At 41.9% G+C, this 26,856-nt stretch overlaps 1 protein-coding gene across 1 annotated transcript; it reads left to right on the top strand.

Annotated features, from left to right (window-relative positions):
- On the top strand, positions 1 to 26,353 carry GNAI3 (G protein subunit alpha i3). Its single transcript, XM_035122452.2, has 9 exons — positions 1 to 225; positions 11,510 to 11,552; positions 12,277 to 12,418; positions 14,243 to 14,400; positions 18,000 to 18,128; positions 21,998 to 22,127; positions 22,662 to 22,815; positions 24,873 to 25,085; positions 25,192 to 26,353. The coding sequence occupies exons 1-8, from the start codon at positions 108 to 110 to the stop codon at positions 25,061 to 25,063; spliced, it is 1,065 nt and encodes a 354-aa protein (XP_034978343.1). The 5' UTR covers positions 1 to 107; the 3' UTR covers positions 25,064 to 25,085; positions 25,192 to 26,353.
- Positions 26,354 to 26,856: the final 503 nt, after the last annotated feature.

Below are 26,856 nucleotides of genomic sequence, written 5' to 3'. Positions count from 1 at the left end.
GTTTCTCTCTCCCCCCCTCCTCCGCCCAACTCGTTCTCCTCCCGAGTCCGCGGCCGTTGAGGAGAGCGAGAGGTACCGCCCGCCTCTCCCGTCCTGTCGCCGCCGCCATGGGCTGTACGCTGAGCGCCGAGGACAAGGCGGCGGCCGAGCGGAGCCGCATGATAGACCGCAACCTGCGCGAAGACGGCGAGAAGGCGTCCAAGGAGGTGAAGCTGCTTCTGCTCGGTAAGGAGAAGCGGGCGAGGAGGGTGCGGCCAGGGCCTGCTCCGCCGGCGGCCCCGGGGTGGGGCGAGGGGCAGAGGCGGGGGCAGCGGGACGGGACAGCCCGTGAGGAGAGGCCGAGGTGGGGGGTTTATCCCCGCGCCGGTTCTCTCTTAACCGGGCGCTCCCCGTTGGTGGCCCGGGCTGGCCCTCCCGTGGCTCCCGGGCACGTCCCGCAGCTTACTAGGGAGCGAGGGTGCCCAGCCCAAGAGGTCCTCTTGGTCCAGCTGCCGCTTTCTGACTCAAAGGGCTTTCGTATGTTTTATTTTTTTAAGGCCCTAAGTAATAAAAGTAAAAGTCCTGCGGGCTTAAGGCCAGAATCCCAGGAAGTCAGTCGCGACTAAACTTCGTAGGAGAAGATCCTAGGCCTTCCCCAATTATTATTTTTAAATAGAAACCTTCCGATCAGGTTTAAGGAACTTTGAAGGATGATGGTTTTGAATAGTTGTACAGTTGCCCCGCACTCACCCACTTGCAGTAGACCTTGAGGAAGGAGAAAATGGCCAGTGGTCTACCTTTCACACCACACACAAAAAACTCCTTGCTATTTGTTCCGTTTGTTCTGCATTTGTGTTTTAAAGATCCCTTTTCAGGCCCTCGTCCAGGTTTTTACATTTGCAGAAGTACCTCTCTCAAAAAATGAAATGAAAGAGAGAGAAACAGATCCTTAGAACTAGTATGTAGGCAGCATCTGATGCCAAGTGCCTGCCTGCTCCTTTTGCTGCTTCTCTAGAAGCTTGGAGGAAGAGGCCCCTGATACCTTGGACAGCTTGCCCCTTTGCCATGAATGTGAGAAAGAGGGTTAGCCTCATGCTGTTTGTCTTGTTTGTATAGGGGACAGTGGAATGGTTTCTCTCTAGCAAAAGAGCACAAGGATTATCTGTCTTCTGTTAGTGGCATCGGACAAGTGTACAGTCATACCTCATGTTACGTCTGCTGCGGGTTTCGTCCTTTCAGGTTGTGCTCCATGCTGAACCCGGAAGTACCGGAACGGGTTACTTCTGGGTTCGGCGCATGCGCAGAAGCGCTGAATCACAACCCGCACGTGCGCAGATGCGGGTTGTGAACGCTGTGGGTTGTGAACATGCAACCTGAGCGTCCACTGTACGTGATGTTCCTGGTCTTTTTCTAGGCCATAAGTTTTTCTCCTGAACTTTTTCTTGCTGGCAGTGCATCTGAAGACCTATGTTAGATAACAAGTGGCAGAATTTGAAATTGCATCGCCTTTTCATTTGTCAGTTTTAAGTCACTGAGGCCAGATGTCATTCACTTCAGTTCTTTATTTCATTAAATTAATGAATGTAGCCATTCATTTATTTAATTTCAGGCTTTTAAGATAAAGCAATCAAGAAAAAGTAACAAATGACCCAGTTCTTAAAGTACAAAATCTTAGATTTTCAAAAACCTAAAATAGAAATCACAGCAGGTGTGATAAACAAGAAATTAAAAATATGCATTTTATAATTAGAGGTAGCTTCCAAACAAAGTTTTCAAAAACTTGGTGATGAAGTTCCTTATCAATGTTTTCTAAAGAAACTTCATGCTCATAGGATCAGATAGTGAATGACTGGAGGACAACAAAGCAGAAAGCAGAGAATAAGTTTTCTTAATTTAGAGAATATAAACCTGTTGGGGGGGTGTTTACCTAGGAGTAGGTGTTTAGCTTACAAACAACCATGATGTCTGGGATAAACGGCCATGTTTACAGATAATGGCAGATGGTATGGTATAGAACAGTACAATCCTAACCAATCCATGAAGTGTTTCTAAAGAGTTTATCCAGATTTGTTGGTTGGACAACTATGCTTTATTTATTACCACATTTTATTGTGTGTTCTGTTGTCTTTGTTCTTAAAAATGTTATTGTTTAATGCACTTTTATAGTTTAAAGTCCTAGTCTGTACTGACAATGTTGCATCAATTAAAAAAATATCATTTATTCGACTGCAAAGTCATGCATGCTGGGGTGGGTCAGTGAGAGAAACCCTTAATTAGACTGAGGTAGAAAGAGGTGGAACGGCTTAGGGAGCTGGGTATGTTTAGCCTGGAGAAGAGAAGGTTAAGGGGTGATATGATAGCCATGTTCAAATATATGAAAGGATGTCATATAGAGGAGGGAGAAAGGTTGTTTTCTGCTGCTCCAGAGAAGCGGACACGGAGCAATGGATACAAGCTACAAGAAAGAAGATTCCACCTTCTTCCACCACATTAGGAAGAACTTCCTGACAGTAAAAGCTGTTCGGCAGTGGAATTTGCTACCAAGGAGTGTGGTGGAGTCTCCTTCTTTGGAGTTCTTTAAGCAGAGGCTTGACAGGCATATGTCAAGAATGCTTTGATGGTGTTTCCTGCTTGGCAGGGAGTTGGAATAGATGACCCTTGTGGTCTCTTCCAATTCTATGATTCTATGATTCTAGGTATTGTCCTCATTTGCACATAACACTAATTTAGCTTAGAACAAACTTAAGGGCTCCTGGAAACAAGAACGTAGCTGCTTTGCTCCTCCCCTGTCATTTTCCTGCTGTGCTGCAATTGATTACAGCATATAGTTTATGCGTAGGTAATTAAAGCAGAAACCTAGGTTCAGATGGCATACTAAGTAAACCATGGCTTAGCTTAGTGCAGCAGCAAAATGGCAAGGGGGGAGTTTGGCTTAGCACTGCATGTGAATCAGGCCATTGTGATCAAAGTCAATTGCAGTGGCAATGAAAATGCAAAATTCTGCATTAGGAAAGGTATTTTTAAAAAATCAGCTGCAACTACAATTAATGCTGTGCACTGCTGTAACCCATCCCATTTCAAAAAGGCAGCTTTAGAACTGGCAAAAACTAGAAAAAGAATTTAAATTATTACAGTTATGAAATCTTTCCCATGAACACTGGCTTAATGAGAAAGATGGGGGCACAATAAAATTATTCAAAAACTACTAAAGCAGGGATCAGAAATTTGTGGCCTTACAGATGTTGTTGGAGTACAACTCCCTTCAGCCCCAGCCAGCATGACCAACAGTCCAACATCTTCTGGAGGACCACAGGTCGTCCATGCCTGAATTTCAATTAGAAGAACTATGTCACACAGTGGCCATGTCAGCATGTAAAGTTAAGCCATTAATTTAATGGTTTAGTAAACTATCCTGTGCCCAGCTGCATGCAGGCCTGCTTTGCTCTGTCCTTTTTTCTAGTGGAGAAAGAAACCATGGAGCGTCTGGCTTAGCATTATACTGAACCTCTGCTCATGGATTGCTTCACCCCAACAAACTATGATAAGGAAGTCAGCATGATGAACACACACATAACTGAAATACTATGAATATTAAGAGGTCTGAACCTGTATTTTCAATCAGGAGAATCATGATTTAAATCCCCTTTGGGGGGCAATTTTATTACCATTGTGCCTTAGAAGAATTATTGTCCTTTCTTTTTCTGCATTTGTTTTTTTCTTTCCTTTTTGGCAGCATGGAATTTGGCAGCACTTTCCCAAAGTTTAGTTACACCAATCTTCTTCCCAAGTTTTCTTGTTTATGCTTGTTTGTCTGATAGATCAGTGCTATACAGTACATTTCTACTCAGACGTGAACTCTTCTGAGTTCAATAGGGCTTACTCACAGGTAGTTTCGTATAGAATTGCAGGCTAAAGAATGTAAGTTCACAAACTGGTTCATAGGACCCAAAATGCTTTCATGTTTTTATGCTGTACAGAGCTTGCATGTAACTGTGCATGTAAGCAGTATTTTAAAAAGAAATGCTGAAGGGAAAGGTGTGACTGCCTTGCAATGTATTAAAATGAAAATATAGAATTCCTAGTATCTGTAATTGAGGTTTAAACTAAACCACTTTGTTTATGGAGCACTCCTGCATTGATTGGGTTGAATGACTTTGATTCAATACTATTTTAAAACTAAAATTCCACTTGGCAGTATGGCATAGTCTTAATTGAAGGAGCTAGTCTTGATCAATCTACTTATAAGTTTATTACTGAACTTGGTGGGGTAAGTGTGCATGCACATGTGTGCAAATTCATTTCCTTGTATTACCAAAACAATACAACCAAAGGTTCATGGGTACATTAATTAGTGTCATTCCACAGATGGTTTATGATTTGCAGAATATTCATTTTGTTTAATAAACATGATGGATTTAAAAGGAATATACACAAATTCATGGAGCATAAGCCTATCAATGGCTACTAGCAATGATAGCTATAAGATGCTTCCAGGATCAGAGGCTCCATGTCTTTGAAATCAGTGAATATAAAATGACTTATGTTTACATAATGAAATATCCCTCGCATTCCACAGTTAGTCATATAGGACTGATTCACACATAATACTAAACCATTGGCCATTAAACCAATGCCCAACAGCTTAACTATGGTTTGTTAACTGCCAACCAGTCACACTATGAAGCCATGATTTGTTGACATGTTCTAACTTCAGCTTTGCATTGCATACTAACCAAGCACCCTTCCTTTAGTGTGGTTTGTTTGGTAAGTGTCTGTTGGTGGGGTGGTCAAAGGCATGAGGCAAGAGCAGCTGGAAAACAAACTAAACTTTGGAGAAACAAGTCATGGTTTCTTTGTCTGTGGGACAACTTGTGGTTAACCCATGGTTTGTCAAACCATGACTTTGATGTAGGCCAATCCTTCATTCATTTCATACATTTCTGGATAATAGTAAATATTTTTGTGTGTGTATCATTTCAATATCCTGACCGTTTTGCACCCAGTCATGTAGGCTTCTTTGAGAAAGGCCCTCTTGCACCATCTTCATCCGGATTTATTTCACTATGCAATACTGTAACATTGACCAGACTCCAGTTCAAAATGATACTGTATTCTTTTAGGAAGGTTTTTTCTTTATGCTGCTGTTCACAATGCCTGATACCTGTTGTATTTGTGTGTTGGTGATCTTCAAACAGAGCTCCTCAGATGGAGTAGTAAAGTGTTCTGTACGTCCTTGGTGAGATTTACTTTTGGGGGGGGGGTATTCTGGAAGCAGTTACGTAAACTGTTGAATTGTGTGATCATAATGTCTCTTTATTTCTCTCTGGTCATACAAAGGTCACATACTTTTCCACAAACAATACTAGTCTGTCTCACAATAAGCACAATTAGGCAAGTACAAAATTCACTTTCAACCAAAGTGTGAAGAAATTATTTGGCATTTTACCAACAGTCAGCAACTAATAGATGTCTTTCAAGCTTCTGAAATACATAATACTTAGTTGAGGAGGCAGCATTGTAGACATATTTTCAGTCCTTTGGCATTTGATCCTTAGTAACAGGCCAGTTACTAAGGATAACTGCAAAAGATTTCAAGGATAAATGGAATCTGTACAACTGAGAGAATGCTGCTTATTACACCTCCTTTATCCTCCCCACATCTTTCTGCTCCAAACAACACTTCTATTGTTCCATTATTGTTTTGCCTCTAGGAAAAACACTTTAATGAAGGGCCACTCCATTTTGCTGACGTATACAGTGGTACCTCGGTTTATGAACACAATTGGTTCCGGAAGTCTGTTCATAAACTGAAGCGTTCATAAACCGAAGCAAACTTTCCCATTGAAAGTAATGGAAAGTGGATTAAGCCGTTCTAGACGATGAAAAACATCCCCTAAAGCAGCAATTTAACACAAATTTTATTGTCTACTCAGAGCTGAGTGAGGCGAGGGGTGCTCATGTGGTGGCGGGAGAAAGCAGCGGTGGCGGCAACGCAGCGCGGGCAGCCCAGTCCGGGCCGGCTCCTCCGGGCCCGTCCTCTTTCTCCGGGCCTTCGCTCCAATGCATTTGTGGAGGCCGGGGAGGGCTTCCGTGGCTGTACCCCAGTCACGGAAGTGCTCCCCGGCCTGTGGGAGGCATCGGAACGAAGTCCCGACTCCAATGCCTTCCGGAGGCTGGGCCTTCACTCCAATGCCTTTACGAAGGCCGGGGAGCGCTTCCGTGGCTGCAGCCCAGTCGCGGAAGTGCTTCCCGGCCTCTGTGAGGCATTGGATAGAAGGCCCGGCTCCGATTCCTTCATGGAGGCCGGGGAGCGCTTCTGTGGCTGCAGCCCAGTCGCGGAAACGCTCCCCAGCCTCTGGGAGGCATCAGAACGAAGTCCTGGCTCCAATGCCTTCCGGAGGGCAGGCCTTCGCTCCGATGCCTTCATGAAGGCCGTGGAGTGCTTCCGTGGCTGCAGCCCAGTCGCGGAAGCGCTCCCCGGCCTCTGGGAGGCATCGGAACGAAGGCCCGGCCTCCCCAAAGGTATCGGATGCTCCAGTGTCTTTGGGGAGGTTTGACCTTTGCTCCGATGCCTTCGGGGAGGCTGGGCCTTCGCTCCGGGCCTCCAGGAGGCATCGGAGCGAAGGCCCTGCCTCCCCGAAGGCATTGGATGCTCAGTAGGCCTCGGGCACCTCGGTTTACTAACTTCCGGGTTAGGATTGTTCGTAAACCGAAAATTCGTAAACCGAGGTGTTCGTAAACCGAGGTTCCACTGTAGTTCCTGCGTGATTTTCCTATTGCCGTAAATAGCTACATTTACAGAAGTTGCATTGATCTGCCTCCTCAAATAATGTATATTACTGGTATTTGTCTGGTTCAGTATAACATGTAGTTCACAAACCAGTTGAACCACAGTATAGTAAATAGGTTCTGTCTCCTTCACTTCAGTGGGAATAATTGAACGTAAATGGAATAATTCTGTGAATTTTCAGGCTACTTCACATTTTGTAAAATTAATGAATATACAGTGTGGAGCCCTGTGACGTGTGAGGAATGGATGGCATTTTTTGACTGCAGGCACACACCATGGAGAGCTAGGGGACATTTTCACCTGATTTTTTTCCTGCCATGGCATAATCCCCACGATCTACACAAATGATAAAAAAGCATGCATATTATAGTCATTGTGCATACAAGTAGTATACTCAAAATGTACCTTCTAATTTTGTGCTGTGGCCTTGAGTAGTAATATCATCTTTCACTGCAACTAAGCTTTCTTAAACGAAGGGGAACCTGGCTAGGTAAATCCTCTGTCTAATGTAGCAACATGAACCTCATCTATTTACTATTTCTATTAACTAAAGCTTTTTCCTCTTTAGAACAAGTTGACTGTTTGTAATTTAATTCCTTCTGTTTTGAGGTGGAACTTAAGGGAAAATGCCATAACTACTCACGATGAAGCCACCTTGCATAATAAAACCCCAACTGCTGTATCTTCTCTGCAAAGTCACTTCCGAAGGAGTGACTGCAGTGAAGAAGCAGCTGCCGGTGTGTGTGTGTGTTTAAACTTTCAACTCTCTGCTGGCATTCTCTTGCAAAGCCCCACTCTCTGTCTTCCCCTGTCTGGGTCCCTGATCCATGTTTGCAGTCATCTCCCTCCTGACTTTGTTTTGCAGGAAAGTAATGATAGCTGGGGTCTTTTCCTACACAGTTGTAATAAATATTTCAGGCCTAAGAGAAGTGGAACAGAGCTAAGAAATATTCCAGGTTCCTGGAAATGTAAGAAATCTTACATAGACCTGTACACATAAAAAAAAAAATCTAATGCTGGGTCATTCATATCTTGAGGCTATTGCTTCAGAGTCTGAAATATATTTGAGCTCTTCTTCGTCAGGTTTTTAAATTGAGGAGCAATCTATACTAAACTTTTTCATAAACAATGCTGCAAATTCATCTTCCTGTAAAATATCTCATCTGTTTAGTTTTTTAAAATATCTAAACCAGTTGTGGAAAAGCTTTGGCTCTCTGTGTGTTGCTGAACTATAATCCCATCAGTCCCACTAAGCATGGTCAGTGGCCAAGGATGATGGGAGTTGTAGTTCAACAACATCTGGAGGGCCAAGGGTTTCACAAACCTAATCTAAACAAAGCACTTGCTTTTGTTCAGTTTGGGTGTCAGTGTATCTTTGGAATCCAATTCCATCTAGTTAAGTCACGAGTAGAATATTTTTGCTTGCTTTGACAATAGAAGGCTGCTTTTTAAAAATAAGAAATTAATGTGAAATGCACTCCTGAATCTATTGTAGTTTTTTTCTGTATACTTCATGCTACCCAGTTCACCAGTAATTGTGGACTTAAGACCTGGATCATGAAAATTTGGACACTATGCTTACAGTATCCTTCCCTACTATTCCGTTCTGACTTCATTTGGCAGCACAACCCCAGTGTAAAGAAAATCCTGTTCTTCTTGTAGCAGAACTTAAAAGCAGCTTGGTATGTGATCTGCCACCTGAAAGGGAGTTAATATTTTAAACAGTATATTATTTCCACATGATTAGGAGTGGCTCAGAGGCATAGCAATTGAGAGTTGGCTCTAAGAAGCAAAAGCAGCTGCTGATGAAATACATGCAAGCTTCTCTTCCCATCCCGAGACTTTTATTTGGTTGGCACAATACACTTTAGAGACAACCTTCTCGTCTTTGGGGAAAAGTAATTGCTAGGGTTATAGCCAAGGGATTTTGAAGTATGTAAACAAGTAGCAACATTCAATTTATAAACAAATAAGAAGCTGCCTTATACTAAGCCAGACTATTGAGCTACCGTGTTTCCCCTTTTTTAAGACGTAGTCATTAAGTAAGCCATGGCAGCATTTTTAAGCATTTGCAAAAGATAAGACATACCCCGAAAATAAGACATACCTCCATGCCTTGTATGAAAACTAACACCCTCCTTATGGCCACTACTGGGAGTAAGATGTCGCTGAATTAGACTGAGTTCCTATTTAAGTGACTAGATTTTGGATTTTAAAAGCGAGACCGCCGAGCGCCCCAGCCAGCCAGCGGGACCCAGCCAGCCAGCGGGGCCTGGGAAGCGGCTGCTGTTGTAGTGGTGAGCTCGCGGAGCGCCCGGCCGAGGAGATCTGCCGCCCCACCGCCCGGAACCGACTGCTGCAGAGCGGAGCGCTCCGCAGCGCCGAGCGCTCAGAGCGCCCAGCAGCACCGGGCGGAGCGCTGGAGCCAGCAGCCTCGCCTCCGCCCGGCCGAGGAGACCTGCTGCCCCGCCGTCCGGAACGGCTGCTGCAGAGCGGAGCGCTCCGCAGCGCCGCCGCAGAGCGCTCAGAGTGCCCAGCAGCCCCGGGTGGAGCGCCGGAGCCAGCGGCTTCGCCTCCACCTGGCCGTGGAGACCTGCTGCCCTGCCGCCTGGAACGGTTGCTGCAGAGCGGAGCGCTCCGCAGCGCCGCCGCCGAGCGCTCAGAGCGCCCAGCAGCACCGGGCGGAGCGCCGGAGCCAGCGGCCTCGCCTCCGCCCGGCCGAGGAGACCTGCCGCCCCGCCGCCCGGAACGGCTGCTGCAGAGCGGAGCGCTCCGCAGTGCCACCGCCGCGCGCTTAGAGTGCCCAGCAGCACCGGGCGGAGCGCCGGAGCCAGCAGCCGGCTGGCCGGCCGCCAGGATCCAGCTGCTGGAGCGCGCAGAGCGCTCAGCAGCTCAGAGCACCCGGCAGCGCCGGAGCCAGCGGCCTCGCCTCTACCCGGCCAAGGAGGCTTGCCGTCCCGCTGCCCAGAACCAGCTGCTGGAGCGCGCAGAGCGCTCGGAGCACCCAGCAGAGCCCTCGCCCCTTTCTTCTGCCGTCTGGCCTGTCTTAAAAGGGGCGCAGCGGAGAAAATGCCTTTAAAGGGTGATCGGAGGGGGACGCTGTGGGAAGATGGGGGCTTTCTATTTCATTATTTAATAGGGTTGCCATATTTTGCAAAAGCAAAAAAGAGGACGTATTTGGAAACTCCTGCTTTTAATTATGGATCGCTATGACGACTCTGCCTGTGATAAAGAGGACGTGTCCTCGAAAAAATGTGACACATGGCAACCCTATTTATATCTATATTTGCTCCATTGGTTAGAGCATGGTGCTGATGATTCTTCATTGCAGAGGGTTGGACTAGATGATCCTTGGGGTCCCTTCCAACTCTTCGATTCTATGATCATCTGGAGGGACACAGGTTTTCCCATCACCGATGGAGAAGACCTGTGAACCTGAAGACCTGAGAATATAGTACTGTACAGCTGGAAGGGGTCCCCCAAGGGCCATCCAGTCAAACCCCCTGCAATTATGCAGAAATCACAGCTAAAATAATCCCCATCAGATGGCAGTCACAGCTGGAGAAGCCTTGGCCATCCAAACCTGGGTTTTAAAACCTCCCATGTAGGAGAGTCCAAGCTCAATAGCACCTCAGAGCACTGAAATCTTTGTGCATACATTGTATTGTTCTAATACATACAACAACCTTGTCAGGTAGGACAGAGCTCAGCAGCGCTGCGCGTAGCACACAGCAGCACCCCGAGCCAGCGGCCTGGCCCAGCCGAGGAGACCATAAGACACCCCACCAAAAATAAGCCACCCTGTGTTTTTTTAACGAAAAAAAGTTATAAGACGGTGTCTTAAAAAAGGGGAAACACGGTATCCTACTCAGTATTATCTACATCGTATGGAAGCAGTTCTCTAGGATTTGTGATAAGGGTCTCTCCCCCAGTCCTACCTGGAGATGTAGAATTGAACTTAGGACCTTCTGCATGTGAAGCAGTTGCTCTGCTAATGATTTATGACCCTTCTTTGAAAGGGTCATCCTTTGGGGGATTCGTGTTTCATAGTTCAGTACTAACCATGCAAAAATTAGGGAATTAATTTAGAAACTCAAAACTTCAGTATATGTTGCTGCGGGCTTTAGGCATACAACTGTGTTGTCACATGTACACACAAAAGGAAGTGTGTGCTTCAGTGTTTTATACACATAATTATTTGGTCTTTATGTATCTGACAGTCCTTGAGAGATCAGTAGTGTTTTGCTGCAGGAAGTACTGTATGAGAAACATTTATAAGTAGGTGATGGGTAATTCTGTATACATATGTAGGTATCCCAGTTATTTGTATAAAGAATGCAGATGTTCATTTTGTAAATCCTGACTTCCATTGAGGCTTAAACTGCCAAAGATTACTTGCAGCTGTTGCTAAGAGGCATGGGAATTAAATTGTATGTAGTGTACTGGTGCATGGATGCTTCTGGAACAGATGGTGGTCAGGGCTGTCTCAAGAATTTCGGGGGCGCCGTGGTGCGGAGATTGCTCCGGTGCGCCCGCCCTGGTGGGCGGGCGCAGTGTGCAGCATGGATTCCGCGCGGCTTTGCCGCGCGGTGCCCCCCTGGCACCACCCAGCCTACCCCTAGAGCCAGCCCTGATGGTGGTTGATATAGAAAAATAGTTAAATTTTGAACTCATTACCAAGATTCTGCTTTCTCAATTTCTACATCAAATTAAACAGGTTTGCTTATTTTTGTTTTATAGGTGCTGGAGAATCTGGTAAAAGCACCATTGTGAAACAGATGAAGTAAGTAAAGTGGCGTATCTTTTAGACTGGTACCTAATCCAATTATACTGCAGACATTGCCTGCACATGGAGGATCTTTGCAGGGTTTGAAAGAGCTCTGTTATTCCCCACTTCACCCTGCCATGAAGGCAGTGTGAGGGGATATCTGGGGACTTGAAAATTTGTATGCTGCTCCTTTTCTTGTCACATTGTGTTTGTGCAGATGTCTTATTGGGTGCGGGGCTGTGAGAATACAAAGCTATTGAGTCCTGTCATCATCCTGTCTTGGTGCTTTGCCCATGGTGCTAGTGAAGTATGCTACCATAATGTCCTATTGCACAAGTAGATGGTACTTCTGCTTCTGCAAGTTTTGCTGGTTCATCCTTCCTGCTGCAGCCCCTACTCCACATCCCACCTCATTCCAGATGATTTCCCAATCCCAGGGAACAGTTTTTGAGAGGACAAAGGGACTGCAGGGGAAACAAGAGGCAGTAGTTAAACTACAACCCAGTATGTTTAGGTGGATGTAAGGAATAAAATTTTATTTGTTACTGTTTTGTCCTGCCCTTTCTCAATGAGGGGGTGTATGGTTCTCTTTCCTGCTTCTCATCATTATAACAACTCTGTGAGGTGGGTTACTCTGATTGACAGTGACGGGCTCAGTACTTACTTAGCCTAATGGCTGAATGGGGATTTCCCCACTCTGGGCAAAGCACCAACTGGTTAGTATTTCTTTCTTTTTCAGAATCATTCATGAGGATGGCTATTCAGAGGAAGAATGCAGACAGTATAAAGTGGTTGTCTACAGCAATACTATCCAATCCATCATTGCAATAATAAGAGCAATGGGAAGACTAAAGATAGACTTTGGTGAAGTTGCCAGAGCTGTAAGTGTATTGTATTGATTTAAAATTACTACTGATTTAGTAGTAATGATAATGAAGTGCTTGTCTATTAAACGTGGTGGATACCGCTACCATCTTGTGTTTATGTGTATACATTTGATCAAAAAATGTGAGGAGTTGGTAAACTGTGTTCTTGTTGTTTTGATGTTATTGTAATGTTGCCAGTAGATGTGAAGGACTACCTTTTCCCATGAGAACCTGACAGTGCATTAAGATCTTTGAGGGCTTTCTCTGGACTCCTCTGCTTTCAGATTATTAGGTGGTGGATGATAACTGGGAAGCAGGTCTTTTTATGTTAGGAGTGCTGGTGTCTATTTTGTCTTTTCAGCTCCAAGCATTGACTCTAACTTTTAGATGCATTCTGTTCTAGTTCGAAATCTCTGTTAAAATGTTGATTTGTTTGCTCTCTGCTGTTTTATAGCTATTACTGTTTTTAATGGTTTTTATGTTACTATGTAAGCTTTCCTGGACATGTAAACATTGAAGGGTGGGGTACAAATCCCTTAAATAAATAAGTGTTGTCAACCTCTGAGAATGTTCTTTTGTGGTCTCTTAAACAGCTCAAGACATGTTAAACAAATTTGTAGCTTCTGCCACTGTGCTTCTTTAATTAATCTATCAGTACTGTTTTGTATAATTAAGTAGGAGAACACAGCCTGAAACTGTCCGTCTTCCTGTATATCAGTCATTTTTCCCATTTAAATTCAAGCTGGTGATTATTATTATTATTATTATTTCAATTTTTTAGTTGCTTTATCTTGCTCAAGGCAACCCAAAACAGCTTACAACCAACCACATGTACTGTAGTGTGTGCTCCCAGTTACTCATTTTAGTCATGGCTTGAAGTTTCTTGCACCTAACACCATAGATGACATAAGACTTGGGAAAGGTGAACATGATTTGATTGGACTATTTAGTCCCAGGAACTGAAGCTTCCCCATACTTGCTTTAAAACTTTAATGATCCATGATTTTAAAAACTAGTTTGGTATTCACTGTTGATGAGCATCTATTTCAAAAATTTCAACTTCTTTTCCCTAATTTGAAGCTATATTTCTTGTATTTGCAGATATTTGTTTTGCTTAAATTGCTCTTTTCCCAGATTAAGACAGCGCTCAGCTACTAGTTTTGCAGCTTTAAAACTTTTTAATTCATAAGCATAAGCTTTTATTATTTCTTTGGCTCTTGCCATTCTTATCACAATGTGTTTCATAGCTGAGTAGTAATATTTAAAGTAGTCCACAGAAGTTTATGCCATAGGGCAACATCCAGTTGTGTCTGTTCACTAGTAGAACAGTCTTCCGCTCATGCAATGGGGCTTCCTCTTCTCCCTCTTGTAGTCTCCCACTGCAGATCTGCTCTGGAGAGTTGTGGGGCACAGAGGGCTCCAGGGGGGAGGAAAAGAAGAGGAAGTCCAATTGTATGAGCAGGTCTGTTTGTGCAACACTGGATATCTCCAATAATAAATAAATCTTTAAGATGTCCCAAACCTCTTTATTGGATGAGCTTGTTTCCCAACTGTCATATCAGACTGTGGTATACCTTCATTTTTGGTAGTTCTGACCAGCATAGCTGATTCTTTGCATTCTGGTTGTGATGCACATCAAATAATGGTTTGTGCAGTTAGCAATTGGTTGTTTTGAAGTAACATTTCAGAGAAGGAAACAGTCTGCTGCTGGTGGGGAGTAGGTAATCAACCATACCATTGTAAACTTGCACTGAAACACTTCTCCTAATGTTGGTCGTTAAGCATATGTTATTATACTGCACATGATAACAGCAGTGTTTAATTTGCCTTCTCCTGCAGGATGATGCCCGTCAGTTGTTTGTACTAGCTGGAAGTGCAGAGGAGGGAGTCATGACTCCTGAACTGGCAGGTGTGATTAAGCGGTTATGGAGAGATCCTGGGGTCCAAGCATGCTTCAGCAGGTCAAGGGAATATCAGCTTAATGATTCTGCATCCTAGTAAGAAGCTTTTTATAGATTTTAAGCACTTTCACAGATAAACTCATGCTCTTTTAACCACCCACATAAGTGTTGTACTTGTTTTGTCAGAACTGTTGTTTATTTTGCAGAGTTATTATGGCAAGAACGATTAATACTTCCAAATAATTTCTGTGGTATTTCTCAAACGGCTGTGAGGAAACTTGATGTGAGGATGTTAAAATGCATTTCAGGAGAATTCCTTAAGCCTGACAAACTGGACAGTGAACAATTAATGAAGGCTTGGCTTTGAAGATTCCATCGATTATGCTTAATTGATCAAAGCGAGTTCTGTGGGTCACAGGAAAGGGTGGAGCCATCAGTTCCCAACACCACTCACTTTTCTTGCCTATGGTATACTGGACGCTTGGCAACCTGCGTTTAATGGCATTCTTGAGATCTCCTCAAAAACAGTGGTACTAATCTTTTTCATTTTGACAAAAATGTCCCCCCCAATTCTCCGTGTTTATTTTGTCTTGTCTGAACTTGGGGAAGGACTGTAGCTTGGTGGTAGAGCATCTACTCTGTATGCGGAAAGTCCCAGGTTCAGTCCTGGGCATCTTCAGGTTAGGACTGGGAAAGACTGTAGCCTGTCATTTGTTTAAACTTAGCCACTGAGGACAATTGAGGAGTGGCAACAGTTCTTTGGACACTGCATGAACCTATTATTTCTTTCCAGAACTGCATGAACCTATTATTTCTTTCCAGAACAGTTCTTAATATTCTCAGAGCATAGATGTTTGCAACAGTTCCTGGAGACACTTTTTGCCTTTACTGTATAGTGGACCCTACGGATATGAACTTAATTCGTTCTGGGAATCTGTTCACACCTCGAAAATAACGTAAATAGACGTACGCTTCTGAGCATGCGCAAGGCGCGTAGAGCGCTTCTGCGCATGCATGCGTGGCAAAACCCGGAAGTATACAATTCCAGGTTTGCCATGTTCATAACCCGAAGATTCCCGTATCCAGAGGGATATGTAAGTAGAGGTACGACTGCATTTAGCTTGAAGTCACAATAAAAGAAGCCATTTATACCCTTTTTTTGTAGAACAATGGTTTTATTTGCATTTTCCAGTAATTTAAACCAAGATATTCTTAAGAACCTGTGGATTATCTATTTTGAGATGAAGAATTTTTTTTACACCAATGTATGCAGCATGTCATAGAATGAGGGCAATAAAATCACTAATTCCTTGCTGATTGATAACTTGCCGAACCAACTCTTTGTACTACCAGATAAGGTAGGTCTAAACCAGCTTTACTTCTTCAGAGCTTGCTGTTGAAACGTGACTATACTGTATACAGATGACTAACCTGCATGGAAAGAGAGCACATCATCTGTTTAAATAATTCACTGCTTCTTGTTTTCAAATGAAGCTCTTAACTGTTTTCAGGACTTGAAGTAGCTCTTGTATTCTTTTGGCAGCATTTTACATTACAGCCAGTTGCTTGGAGTTTTCATTTAATCCACTCACATTTTGGTTTTAGTTTCAGGTTGCTTTTCCATTGCCTAATCTAAAAGCAGGACAACATGCTCTTCCTTCTAGTGTGGGCAGAAAAGTGAGGCATAAATGAATGAAATAAAGTTATAGTACTGTTTCAGATAGCTGTAGTTTAAGTATAGCATGGAAGGTCGCAGGATCTTTGTTTCCCAGCAGAAGTATTTTTATTACAAGAAGCTGAGATCATAAACTTTGCCCTCCCTTGATAATTTGTTAGCATCAAACCCTAATCAGGAATCTGCTTTAGCAGAGGAATAGCATCTCAAGACAGTAATTATATTCTTTGAGTTACTTTTAAGTCATGTTACTGCTTTGTGAGACTTTATAGAACCAAATGAGAATGGGCTCTCCGTTAAAAGGTTCAGCTGTAAAATAACAGTTAAGTGGCAGTGCAGAATAAGGCTGCCCTTCCTTCTGCTGCAGGAGAAAACTAAGCTGGAGCCAGAGTACTATACTATATAGTTACTAATGTGTGGGATATGGATGTGGATAACCCAGATTCAAATCTTGTTTAACTGATAAAGCTCAGGGCAAGCTACTGTATTTCATCCTTGGTTCCAGCACATTGTGATTTTCAAGACAGTGGTTTAAAAGTCTGTTGGTTCTTTACACATCTTTAGAAGTAAGTAAAGTCATAAATACTTGTAAAAAGAAACAATGGGGAATAGGAGCATTACCTAATACGGTGGTACTTCGAGTTACAAACGCCTCAGGTTACAAACTCCGCTAACCTGGAAGAGTTATTTTGAGTTGAGAACTTTGCCCCAGGATGAGAATGGAAATTGTGTGCTGGCGGCGCAGCAAGAGGCCCCATTAGCGAAAGCACGCCTCTTGTTAAGAACAGTTTAAGGTTAAGAACGGACCTCCGGAACGAATTAAGTTCGTAACTAGAGGTACCACTGTATTAATACCTAATAATATAGTGCAAGCTTCCCTAACGTGCTGCCCTCCATACCTTTTGTACTACACCACTCTCCACCCTGAGCCTGCACACTTTTTAGTCCAAAATATCTGGAGGGCACCATGTTGGGGAAGACTGACAGAGGAAATTTCCTAAGATTTCAAGTACTGTATATAGGCGTCACTCCTTGCAACAACCCTTTTAATGTAGACCTGTTACTGAGTGGGGATCTGTGAGGTTGAGGGATAGCGGCTTGCCTGAAGTTAACCAGCAAGTTAGTGACTGAGCTAAGATTTTAATTGGGGACATAGTCTCGTCACTCACTTTTCTTAACTGCTGCCTTACACTCAACTCCTTCCTACTGATCTCCATGAAGTTTCTCTCATCACAGCAACTCAGGCAATGATACATACCTCAAGCTTGCAGTCCTACCAATCTGTAGCACATACTCTTCAATTTGTGTCTTGTATTTCTCCCCTTTGCCCGCCAATATAGAGGTAACTATCAATTCTTTCTGCATTGCATTTCCTACATGTATATCTTATAACTTTTTTAATGTTTCAAATAAGCACTATTTATATAAATGTGGTTTATTGAATAACAAGCAAAAAAGACAGGACCTTGCCTTAAGGAGTTTACATTCTCATCATCATATTAGGGACTACTTTGGCTCAAGCTATTATATTTACTGATTGTTGTAAAACTCAAGAATTTATAGTGTGAACATTGCTAATGATGTTTTGGAAAGCATTAAGCCTGTATCTTAAAACTACATTTTAAGGCAGCTCTTAATGTAGTTCTCTCATAAAGAACCAAAATATATCCATTGGCTCCAGTTTCAATTGAGGTTGCAAAGTACAGTAACTTTGTTAACATGGAATAAATTTCAACAGTTACATCCAGTAAAGCCAGTGCTTACCTGGTTTCTAGTAATCTACAACTATATGACAGTCATGACACCCTGGAGGAGGAGGAGGAGGAGGAGAAGGAGAAGGAGAAAAAGAAGAAGAAGAAGAAGAAGAAGAAGAATATTGCAGAAGAATTTTTGATTTTTCTCTAGATGAGAATAAGGCATAGAATAATAATAATATAGGAGTAGCTCATAAAAATTGTGTCTTAGTCCAAGAGAGTGGATAAAAATGTATCTCCTTTCTCCGTCTCTCTTTCCCCTTTAGCTACCTTAATGACTTGGACAGAATATCCCAGCAAAGTTACATTCCAACTCAGCAAGATGTTCTACGAACCAGAGTGAAAACGACAGGCATTGTAGAAACGCACTTCACTTTCAAGGACTTGTACTTCAAGTGAGTTACGTTGTGGGTTGTAGGGTCCCACTTACATATTACTATCACTCCACTGTTGTTTGGGTTGTGGTGTAAAATTTACGACTTTTACTTCTGCGCACGTTGTGCAGGCTTAATTTGGCTCTGGCTTCACACAGTGTAAAGTATCTCTGTCTTTCAATTCTGTTCTTGCTGGAGATTTTTTGGTATCAGTTCACTTTTTTATTTTCATTGTTTTGTTCTTTTCAGCTGCTTTTATGTTGGGATCACAGACACAGGTACTGAACCCTTCCTTTACAGGAGCATATATACTAAAAGGATACTGACTACTGTTTTACATTATTTGTTGAAAGCCCCACCATACCGATGTTCCAATTTGCCACGTGTTTATTTTACCGTGTTGCAGTTGGAGCTGAAATTAACATAGCTTTGTGAAATGTGCATGGCTTTTTCAGCAAAACTGTGTAGAGAGAGTACTAACCAGTCAGTAGAACAAAACATTGGCCGGAAGCATGCACAGGTGTGTAAATGCTTGCCATTTATAGAGCTTGATGTAGGACCGGGGATGTGTATTTCCCCCTGGAATACATACGTAGTGATTTGAGACTTGCAACCCATGTACCTCAATCTAGCTTGCCACCATCTTTATTGATTGCCGCTACAGGGATCCCCATATGCTCTTTAAATGCAGCCTTTAAAGTCCCTTGGCTCTGTTTTGACTATAACTTCCATCAAGTCCCATGTCTCTGTAAAATATAGTGCCATGCAGAATAAGTGGGACTGGTAAGAGCTCACATCCCTCCTGCTGCAAGATGCCACCATGTTTTGTGGTAGGGTCGGGGCCTTGCTACAGAGGTCATAGAACTCAGAGAAATGTTAGACACTCTGCCTGCGGTTTAAAGGAGGAAAGTGTAAGGAGCCCTGCTCCATGGACATGTATCCACCTTAACAGAATGGGCCTGACCTAGGCAGTATCCCTTTAAGTATGAATTCTTCTCTGTTGCCTCCTATCCTTCATGCCAGCCATAAGGATGCATTGAAACCCAATATTCCTCTATCTGCCACCGTGCTATTAGATAAATGCTCATTTCTGATCATATGCTCCATCATAGCCTAGTTACTGTGCTTTATCTTGATAGAAGGTAATAATAATAATAATATTAGTAATAATGTTTTAATAAAGAATTTTATAAATGGCAAAATGAGTTACTACCTTTGCTTGGATTTCTGCTGACAAGTCTCACTTGCACATGTCTTTTAATTGCACTCCAGTTGATTGGAATATTGTTTAAGAATACTTTTGTGTTTATTTTATAAATGCACAGCAAAAACGAAAAACAAACCCAAGGAAGTTAGGATTGGGTGAATGTCATGTTAAGTTTGGTTCTGGACATCAAATCACAGAATGGCCTTTGGAAAATTATCATGGATGAGCTTGTGTTCTGTATATGTAAAGTGGGAATAATGAGCCCCACATATATACAGGATGAATGAGAAAAACTCTGTAATATATATATGCTGTATTAGATGAGTGTGACATAACTAGTGGATCAAACCTGCTTTTCTGCACTCTGGTCCAGTAAATTGAACCTTGGACTTGTTGTTAATACAGTTTTTAAGTTCTATTTAAATTATTAACTTAAATAAAACATTTTTGGAGCTCCTTGGCTTCTCACCTTTGCAGTATATGAATTAGTTGCCCAAAATTGCTTGGTTATGTAGTATCCAAGATCAGATGTAATGATAATTATCTAGTTACAAATGCTGTAAATTGTGGCACAGCTCGATAGCACGTTCTGACTGTTAAACTACCAGTTAAAGAAGGGTGTGAGTATTTAAAGACTTTTTCTAAAGCAGCATATTATTTTCTTTCTTGCTCTATTTACACCTTTGCCAGAGGGCCTAACCAAGTTGGGAGGCCTGTATGAATGTAGGTCAGGGTAGCCAACATAGTGTCCTCCAGCTGTTGGACTATAATCCTTGACCATTGTCCATACTATTGGGCTGGTGAAAGTTGGAGTCCAACAACATCTGGAGGCTGGCCACCCCAATGTAGGTGAGGCCGCAAAAGCTGTCTGTCAAGAGCACAGCCATAAGAACAAAGAAGACTAAATAGGACTCCTGTATCCATTCCTGCAGTGGGATTTTTGTCTACTAAATAATCTCATACACAAGCTGATAGGAGGGGTGGAAGGCAGATTCTTTCTTTCTTTCTTTCTTTCTTTCTTTCTTTCTTTCTTTCTTTCTTTCTTTCTTTCTGTGCTTGTATCAAATTCTATTCTGCTAGATGCAGAACTTCAATCACAGAAAGGGAGGGTTTAACCTATTCTTAAAGAATTCCTGATGCACTATGTGGACACAGCAGCATGTATGTTGTTTAAGTAGGTTTCTCATTTAAGCTAGCCAGTTTTAATGTAATGGAGTGTCTGTTTGGCTTGTTGTGCCATTCAGCTAAACATAAAATAAGACCATATTACCCTTTAAGGGAAGTTTAACTAGAAACTAGCAACACCTTGCACTATGGTGTTATGGCTTGTAAATGTTTGCTGCTGGTTAGCTTTCTCACAGTAAACCACTTCGTAAGTGCATTGACCATTCTGCACAGGAGGTTGTGTAATCAGCCATTGTTGTTCAGCAGCCGCCAAACAAAATGCTGTTCCCAAGCAGCAGAAGGTGATAAACATCGTATGCTAGCATAACATTCAGGTTCTGTGTTGAGCAAGCTTACCCACCTGTGTGATATGTCAAGAGAGATGTCCTTATGCTTCTCTGTGGCATTTCCTCCTTTCTATGCCACCTTTCACTCCAAAAGGAAATTATTGTGCTGAATATGGGGTAAATTGTTATAGTCTACTGTTGGAGAATATGAATTCACATTGCAAAAGTGAGATTTTGCTGTTTTTTTGGTTCTTTCTCCAGTGTTACTGCTGTTAGAGGCAGGATAGTTTTCATACTTCAAGGTAAATATTGCCTTGCCCTTACAGAAGTAGACAGGTCCCTCTTGCCAGTCCACTTACCTTGAATACTTGATAAAATGCACATTGCTGCTATTATGATCCTGTTATTTCATGTGACTCTTAGATTTCCTGGATCATATGCCCATTCAGTCTCCAACAAGAGATGCTAATCTTGTTCTTATAGCACAGTCCAATGAAGTACTAGGCTCAATAAACACTGGAAATTATCTGGAGTTACGCATATTGTTCAAAGTGTATAAACAAATAATGTTTTCCCTGGGCTGTTCACTACTTAAATATTTCTCAAGATTACTAAATTATACCATATGTTATCAGCCTCTGCAATAACATGTTTCTGCTAAAGAAGGTTGATAACACTGCTGAATCCTACCCCATGTCAAAATCATTCTCTCTCATTTCCCAACTTGACTCCCACTCATTAACCCGAAGTGGTAAGGAAACCAAGATATGTGGTGACTACAGCTGACAATTTCACCTGATCAAATTATTAGGAGATCCATAATTATCATAACTGAACATACTCTTATCTTCTTGGGCTTTGACTTTGAGAGCATGAGTTTGCCAGTGGAGGTAATACTAAGCGGAGGAGGAAGGTAGTGTATTGTGGGAGCTCTGCATTCATGCAAGCAGGCAAGTTGTAGAGGTACTTGGCCTAGTAGTCTCAATGACTCATCTGGCTTTTAGTGATTGTTTGATTATTAGAAACCTCCTTATGATAGTTCTTGCTAGGAAAGATCAGCATGTTTCAGTTCTTCAGTAAAACAGTGTTACAGCAGCATAGGTTATGCTAGTGGCATAGGCTCTTTCAGCTTTGTAACAACCCTATGGTGTGCTTTTGACAACACTGTACACTGCACTGTAATTTATGGCATAATGTAGCATAATAATAAAAGCAATTTCTCTTTCTGCCAGGATGTTTGACGTTGGTGGCCAGCGTTCAGAACGTAAGAAATGGATCCACTGCTTTGAAGGCGTAACAGCAATTATATTCTGCGTAGCTCTCAGTGATTATGACCTTGTTCTTGCTGAGGACGAAGAAATGGTAGGTTGCCATAGAGTTAAATGTTAGTTACATGCTGCATTACGTAAACTGTGGTGGAAATTGACTTTAAGCTTTATGTAGTTTGTTTAGGACAACTTAATTTAAATGACTTGTGTTTTGAAAATGACTAAGGCATAGAAGGAAACATTTCTTGTATGTCTCCTCAAATTTCCTGCAGTGAGCGCTGGCAGCAGCACTAATTGGCAGGCTGTGTTCAATAAAATCTTCCTTGCTTCCGCCCCCCCACCATTGAATCTGAAAACTACGGTAGTTCTTAGCTGTGAAGGAAATAAAGCATCTGGATGAATTTTTGTGAAACATCATGTAATTGTGATAACTGAAAAGTCTTTTTGTGACCCATTTTAGCCAAAGTTTAGGAATTCTGATATTTGCCCAAATGATTACTAGTACTTTCTTATCTGAGTATCAGCTTTGACCAAATCACATTATTTGCACTAGTAGCTTTGTTTTCCTTAGTGATTATGCAAAGTTGCTGGGGTATTATCTTTCAACGAGATGTTTTCCTCCTCCCAGAATCGTATGCATGAGAGTATGAAACTCTTTGACAGCATTTGTAACAACAAGTGGTTCACAGACACATCAATCATTCTTTTCTTAAACAAGAAAGATCTGTTTGAGGAAAAGATAAGGAGGAGTCCACTAACAATTTGCTACCCGGAATACCCAGGTAAGGTAAAAAATAATGTGGGAAATAGGATGAAAACAGCTTGTTGCTTTTTGTTTAATGTGTATTTGTGACCTCAGTATATGTACATAATATTTTTCTTTGTCCCGTCATCTATCCAACCTTTAAAAAAATATAGATCCCTGTCTGATAGTGTCCCTGCTGGATGAAAACAGATATGTTAGCATTAGCTTGGCTCTGTTTACTTATTGTCATGCTGGCTTGAATACTTCATGTTCTCTCTTAAAGCCCAAGATTGAATTTTCTGATGGAAGGAGACACCTGGACATTTCCCCCAAAATTGAGTCCTTTCACTATGTGTGATATGAAAGTGGTGGTTTCTCTCAGCATTAAAATTTATAATCCTAGTTCTGAAACTGATGCCCTGTCACCAGCAATTTATTATGGCCTTCATTGTGAGTTCCGTTGCCCAAACTTTCAAAACTTGTAGTGCACTGTAGTCTTCCCTCACTGCTTTGTTGTGTCCTATTTCCACAGAATTTCTTCCTATGAATAAGGAAGTCATGATAGTCTCAACAGCTGCAAATTACTGCTTCATGACTGTTTGCTATTTTCCTCATAGAGCAGGCATGTCAAACCTGCGGCCCTCCAGATGTTTTGGACTACAATTCCCATCTTCCCCAACCACTGGTCCTGCTAGCTAGGGATCATGGGAGTTGTAGGCCAAAACATCTGGAGGGCCGCAGGTTTGACATGCCTTTCATAGAGGGTTCCAAAAATTGTGTCTTGGCTTTGTAGCCAACTATTATGCTTCTGTTACCACATGGTTCTGCCTCTAGCTGTAATGATGAAGTCTCGACCAATCAGAAATGATCAGACTGCATGAGATATATGGATAGGCCTTTTAGTCAAACACTCTTAAAATATGAATCATGCTACTTACAGGGAATAAATAAGCAGTCAAAACCCAAGCCACAGCTTTAGGTGCAATGTACTGTCATTCATGACACCTGTTTATGTTCTATTGCAATTGAAACTGGTAGTTCTTAAGCATCTTGGTTTTTATAAAGTATCAGAGCTTTTTAATTTAAAAAAATCATTGCTTTAAAAACAAGGGGTGGGGGAGCTAATAGCTAGTTTAAAAACCAGTGTAAGATAATTTACTATAAAAGCCAGGAAATAAATAGGTTTTCAAGAACAATGAGAGTTCTGTGGCACCCGAGTACCACATTTATTTATTTTTTTGCATGACTTTTCATAAACACAGCTTTAAAACATAGATAGGAGGGGCTCATACCTCAGTTGCAGAGTGTATATTTTGCATGCATGAGGTCTGAGGACCAGTCCCTGGCATTTGTAGCTAAAGAGATACCTGATAGCCAAACTGATCTGAAGGAAAGCTGTTACCAGACAAAGGAGATGTTATTGGATTAGATAAATTAGATAGTCTGCTCACTATAAGCAGCTTCATATATACATTGGAGGCTGTAATCTTCTGCTAAGAAGAGCAGGCTCTGCTAACTCAGTTGGATTGAGTAAATTTCCCCAGGATCAGGTTATTTTGGTTCTTCCATTTACAATCCCATCTATACCAGCAGCCCCTGGGCAGGTTGTACGATGGCCTGATTCACACATGTTGCAAGAGGTCCCGCCCCCAGGGTGGTCCTGCACAATGGCCTGCCTGTGATTGGCCATTTTGCAGGCAGGCTACGATCCAGCCAGCTCATGAAGGTCTGCAGACCACATGTGCCAATCAGGTCTCCCAACCCAGCCACCAGATACCTGAAGACGTGTGCATGCACATGAAAGCTCATACCAATGACAAACTTAGTTGGTCTCTAAGGTGCTACTGGAGGGAACTTTTTATTTTGTTTCAACTACGTCTGACCAACATGGCTACCTACCTGTACTTATTTTGTGATTGCTTCATCTAAGAGATGTAGACACAGTTTCCTAGGTCTAGTTGCATTTCTTTAGCCTAAAATGATGGCAAAGTGTGATGACTGGAAACAGTTACTTTTCTTTTAAAGACCTGTAAAGTCAATTGCAAGTCGTTAAAGTGGTGTTACTTAGTAGAAGTTGTTGTTTTTCCCCTCCAGGTTCTAATACATATGAAGAGGCAGCTGCATACATTCAGTGCCAGTTTGAAGACCTGAACCGAAGAAAAGACACCAAGGAAATTTACACCCATTTCACCTGTGCCACTGACACAAAGAATGTGCAATTTGTTTTTGATGCTGTTACAGATGTTATAATTAAAAACAACCTGAAAGAATGTGGACTCTACTAAAAAGAGAGCGTAACAGTGAAATGTAAGTTTATGAACTTCGTAGTCTCTTCGGAGCTTTAGCATTGCATAAACAGCTGCCTGGCTATTACATGAAATTCAGCTAATGAAATAAATTATTTCCATTTCAGGATGTTGCGTTTTAAGAACTGGACTGTTTATTTGCTGCCTTGTGGGACAGCTGCAAGCATGAACAGGACCGGGGAATGAAAACAGCATGCAAAAATCCTTGCATTCTTTAGCACAATCTTCTGTACTAGGGACCTTTTTATTGATATGGGATGCGGAAGTTAAAATTCCAAAAATGGAACTACTGTTAAGTGTGATTTTTTAAAAAAAATCATCCAGGCATCATATGGATTGCATAGTCTCAAACGTGTACAGCTGTTACGAAGTTGAGATCCTAGACCTTCAATATGTAGCTTTCTTTCTTTAATAAGCCATCGCTGCTCTGTTTTTAAGGTTTTTCCATCAAAACTATATATTTACTAAATTTTATTTCCTTATTTGCAAACAGACTTGTTTTAAAAACAAACAAAAAACACTTAACTATGCACATGATTGTGACCAGATCACGCAGAAAGTATTCCTCTTAGCAGGAACCTTTTGTTTTTAAAACTTGGTACGGTCAGAACTTGATATACAGTAACTGCAACTACTTAAAAGGGCCTTAGGATTCTTATGGCTAAAGCAATGGCTTCTTCTAATGTATAATGTTATGAGTCTGCTACATACACTGTAAGGTGCTCCCACCCCCGAGAGATTTCTTGTAGCAGGATAATAAGTCTTGTCTGACTTAATGGCTGGGGGAGGGGGTTAGCCTGGTTTATGCTGATTACCAAATCACTGAGTGTGCTACTAATGTAGCAGATAGAAATCTTCTTACATGAAACGCCTGAATCGGCTTCTAGGTAGAAAGGTGAGTTGTAAAATTACAAACTGCAGGGGTGGGGAGAGAGTGCTGCTACAAAGCTACTTAACTACTTAATTGTTTGTGTGTGTGTTTGGTCTTAAACCAGTGGGGAGTTTTGTAGACAGTGCAATTCGTTCTGCATTTACCAGGGCCTTTTCTCATAGGAGATTTCAAAAATGTATCAACCGCATGCTTTTACTTTGTAAATGTGGTGCCAAGTTCCTGTTTGCCATTGTTTTTACTGTAGTGATGTTATTAACCCGAGTCAGTACATTTATTTGCTGAAACCATTACATTGAGACTCTCTTCCAATTTGTCATGTACAGTTTCAACCTGATGTAGTTATTGGCAATATTAAAATGGTGAGTTAAAAATCTTAATGTTTCTCACTTTATTGGAGCCATTTCTAGAAATGATCTAGGGATCTTTGTCAGTCTCTCTTAATAGCATTTCCAGGTTCTGCAAATAAAGATTTTAGTTAGCTGGATTAGCTTTTTCCTAGTGCTGAACTTTCATATAAATAACTGAAACTTTCCTGTCTTGTTTCCTGAAGAACTCTGGTGTCAGGTATTTTCTTTGTGTTGACACAGATAAGGCTGGGAATTGTGGCAAGTTATTTCTACCATTAAGTCATATCAGCAAGATACAGCAATAATTTTCTAAACCTTTTTTTTTTAACTGTTTGTTACCAAGAATGATGATGATTCTTAACAGGAAAGAGTGGTAAAATTCTCACTACATGGTAGAATATTGCAGATCACTAGTTTAATCCATTTCTCTGTGCACACAATATTGTAAAATACTCTTGGTGAATTAATGTTTAGCTTGCATCAACTTTTCACAAAAGGGGAACAGAGTCGATGTCACTTGCCCAAGGCCATTC

The sequence above is a fragment of the Zootoca vivipara genome, chromosome 7 (assembly GCF_963506605.1).
Source record: "Zootoca vivipara chromosome 7, rZooViv1.1, whole genome shotgun sequence".
Classification (NCBI taxonomy): domain Eukaryota; kingdom Metazoa; phylum Chordata; class Lepidosauria; order Squamata; family Lacertidae; genus Zootoca; species Zootoca vivipara.
This window is presented reverse-complemented; position numbering and strand designations above follow the sequence as displayed.

Coding starts and splice junctions, on each gene's coding strand:
- GNAI3 (XM_035122452.2), top strand. CDS start 108: ATGGGCTGTACGCTGAGCGCCGAGGACAAGGCGGCGGCCGAGCGGAGC. Junction 12,419..14,242: donor TTGGTGAAGTTGCCAGAGCT/GTAAGTGTATTG, acceptor CTTCTCCTGCAG/GATGATGCCCGTCAGTTGTT. Junction 22,128..22,661: donor TTGCTGAGGACGAAGAAATG/GTAGGTTGCCAT, acceptor TCCTCCTCCCAG/AATCGTATGCATGAGAGTAT.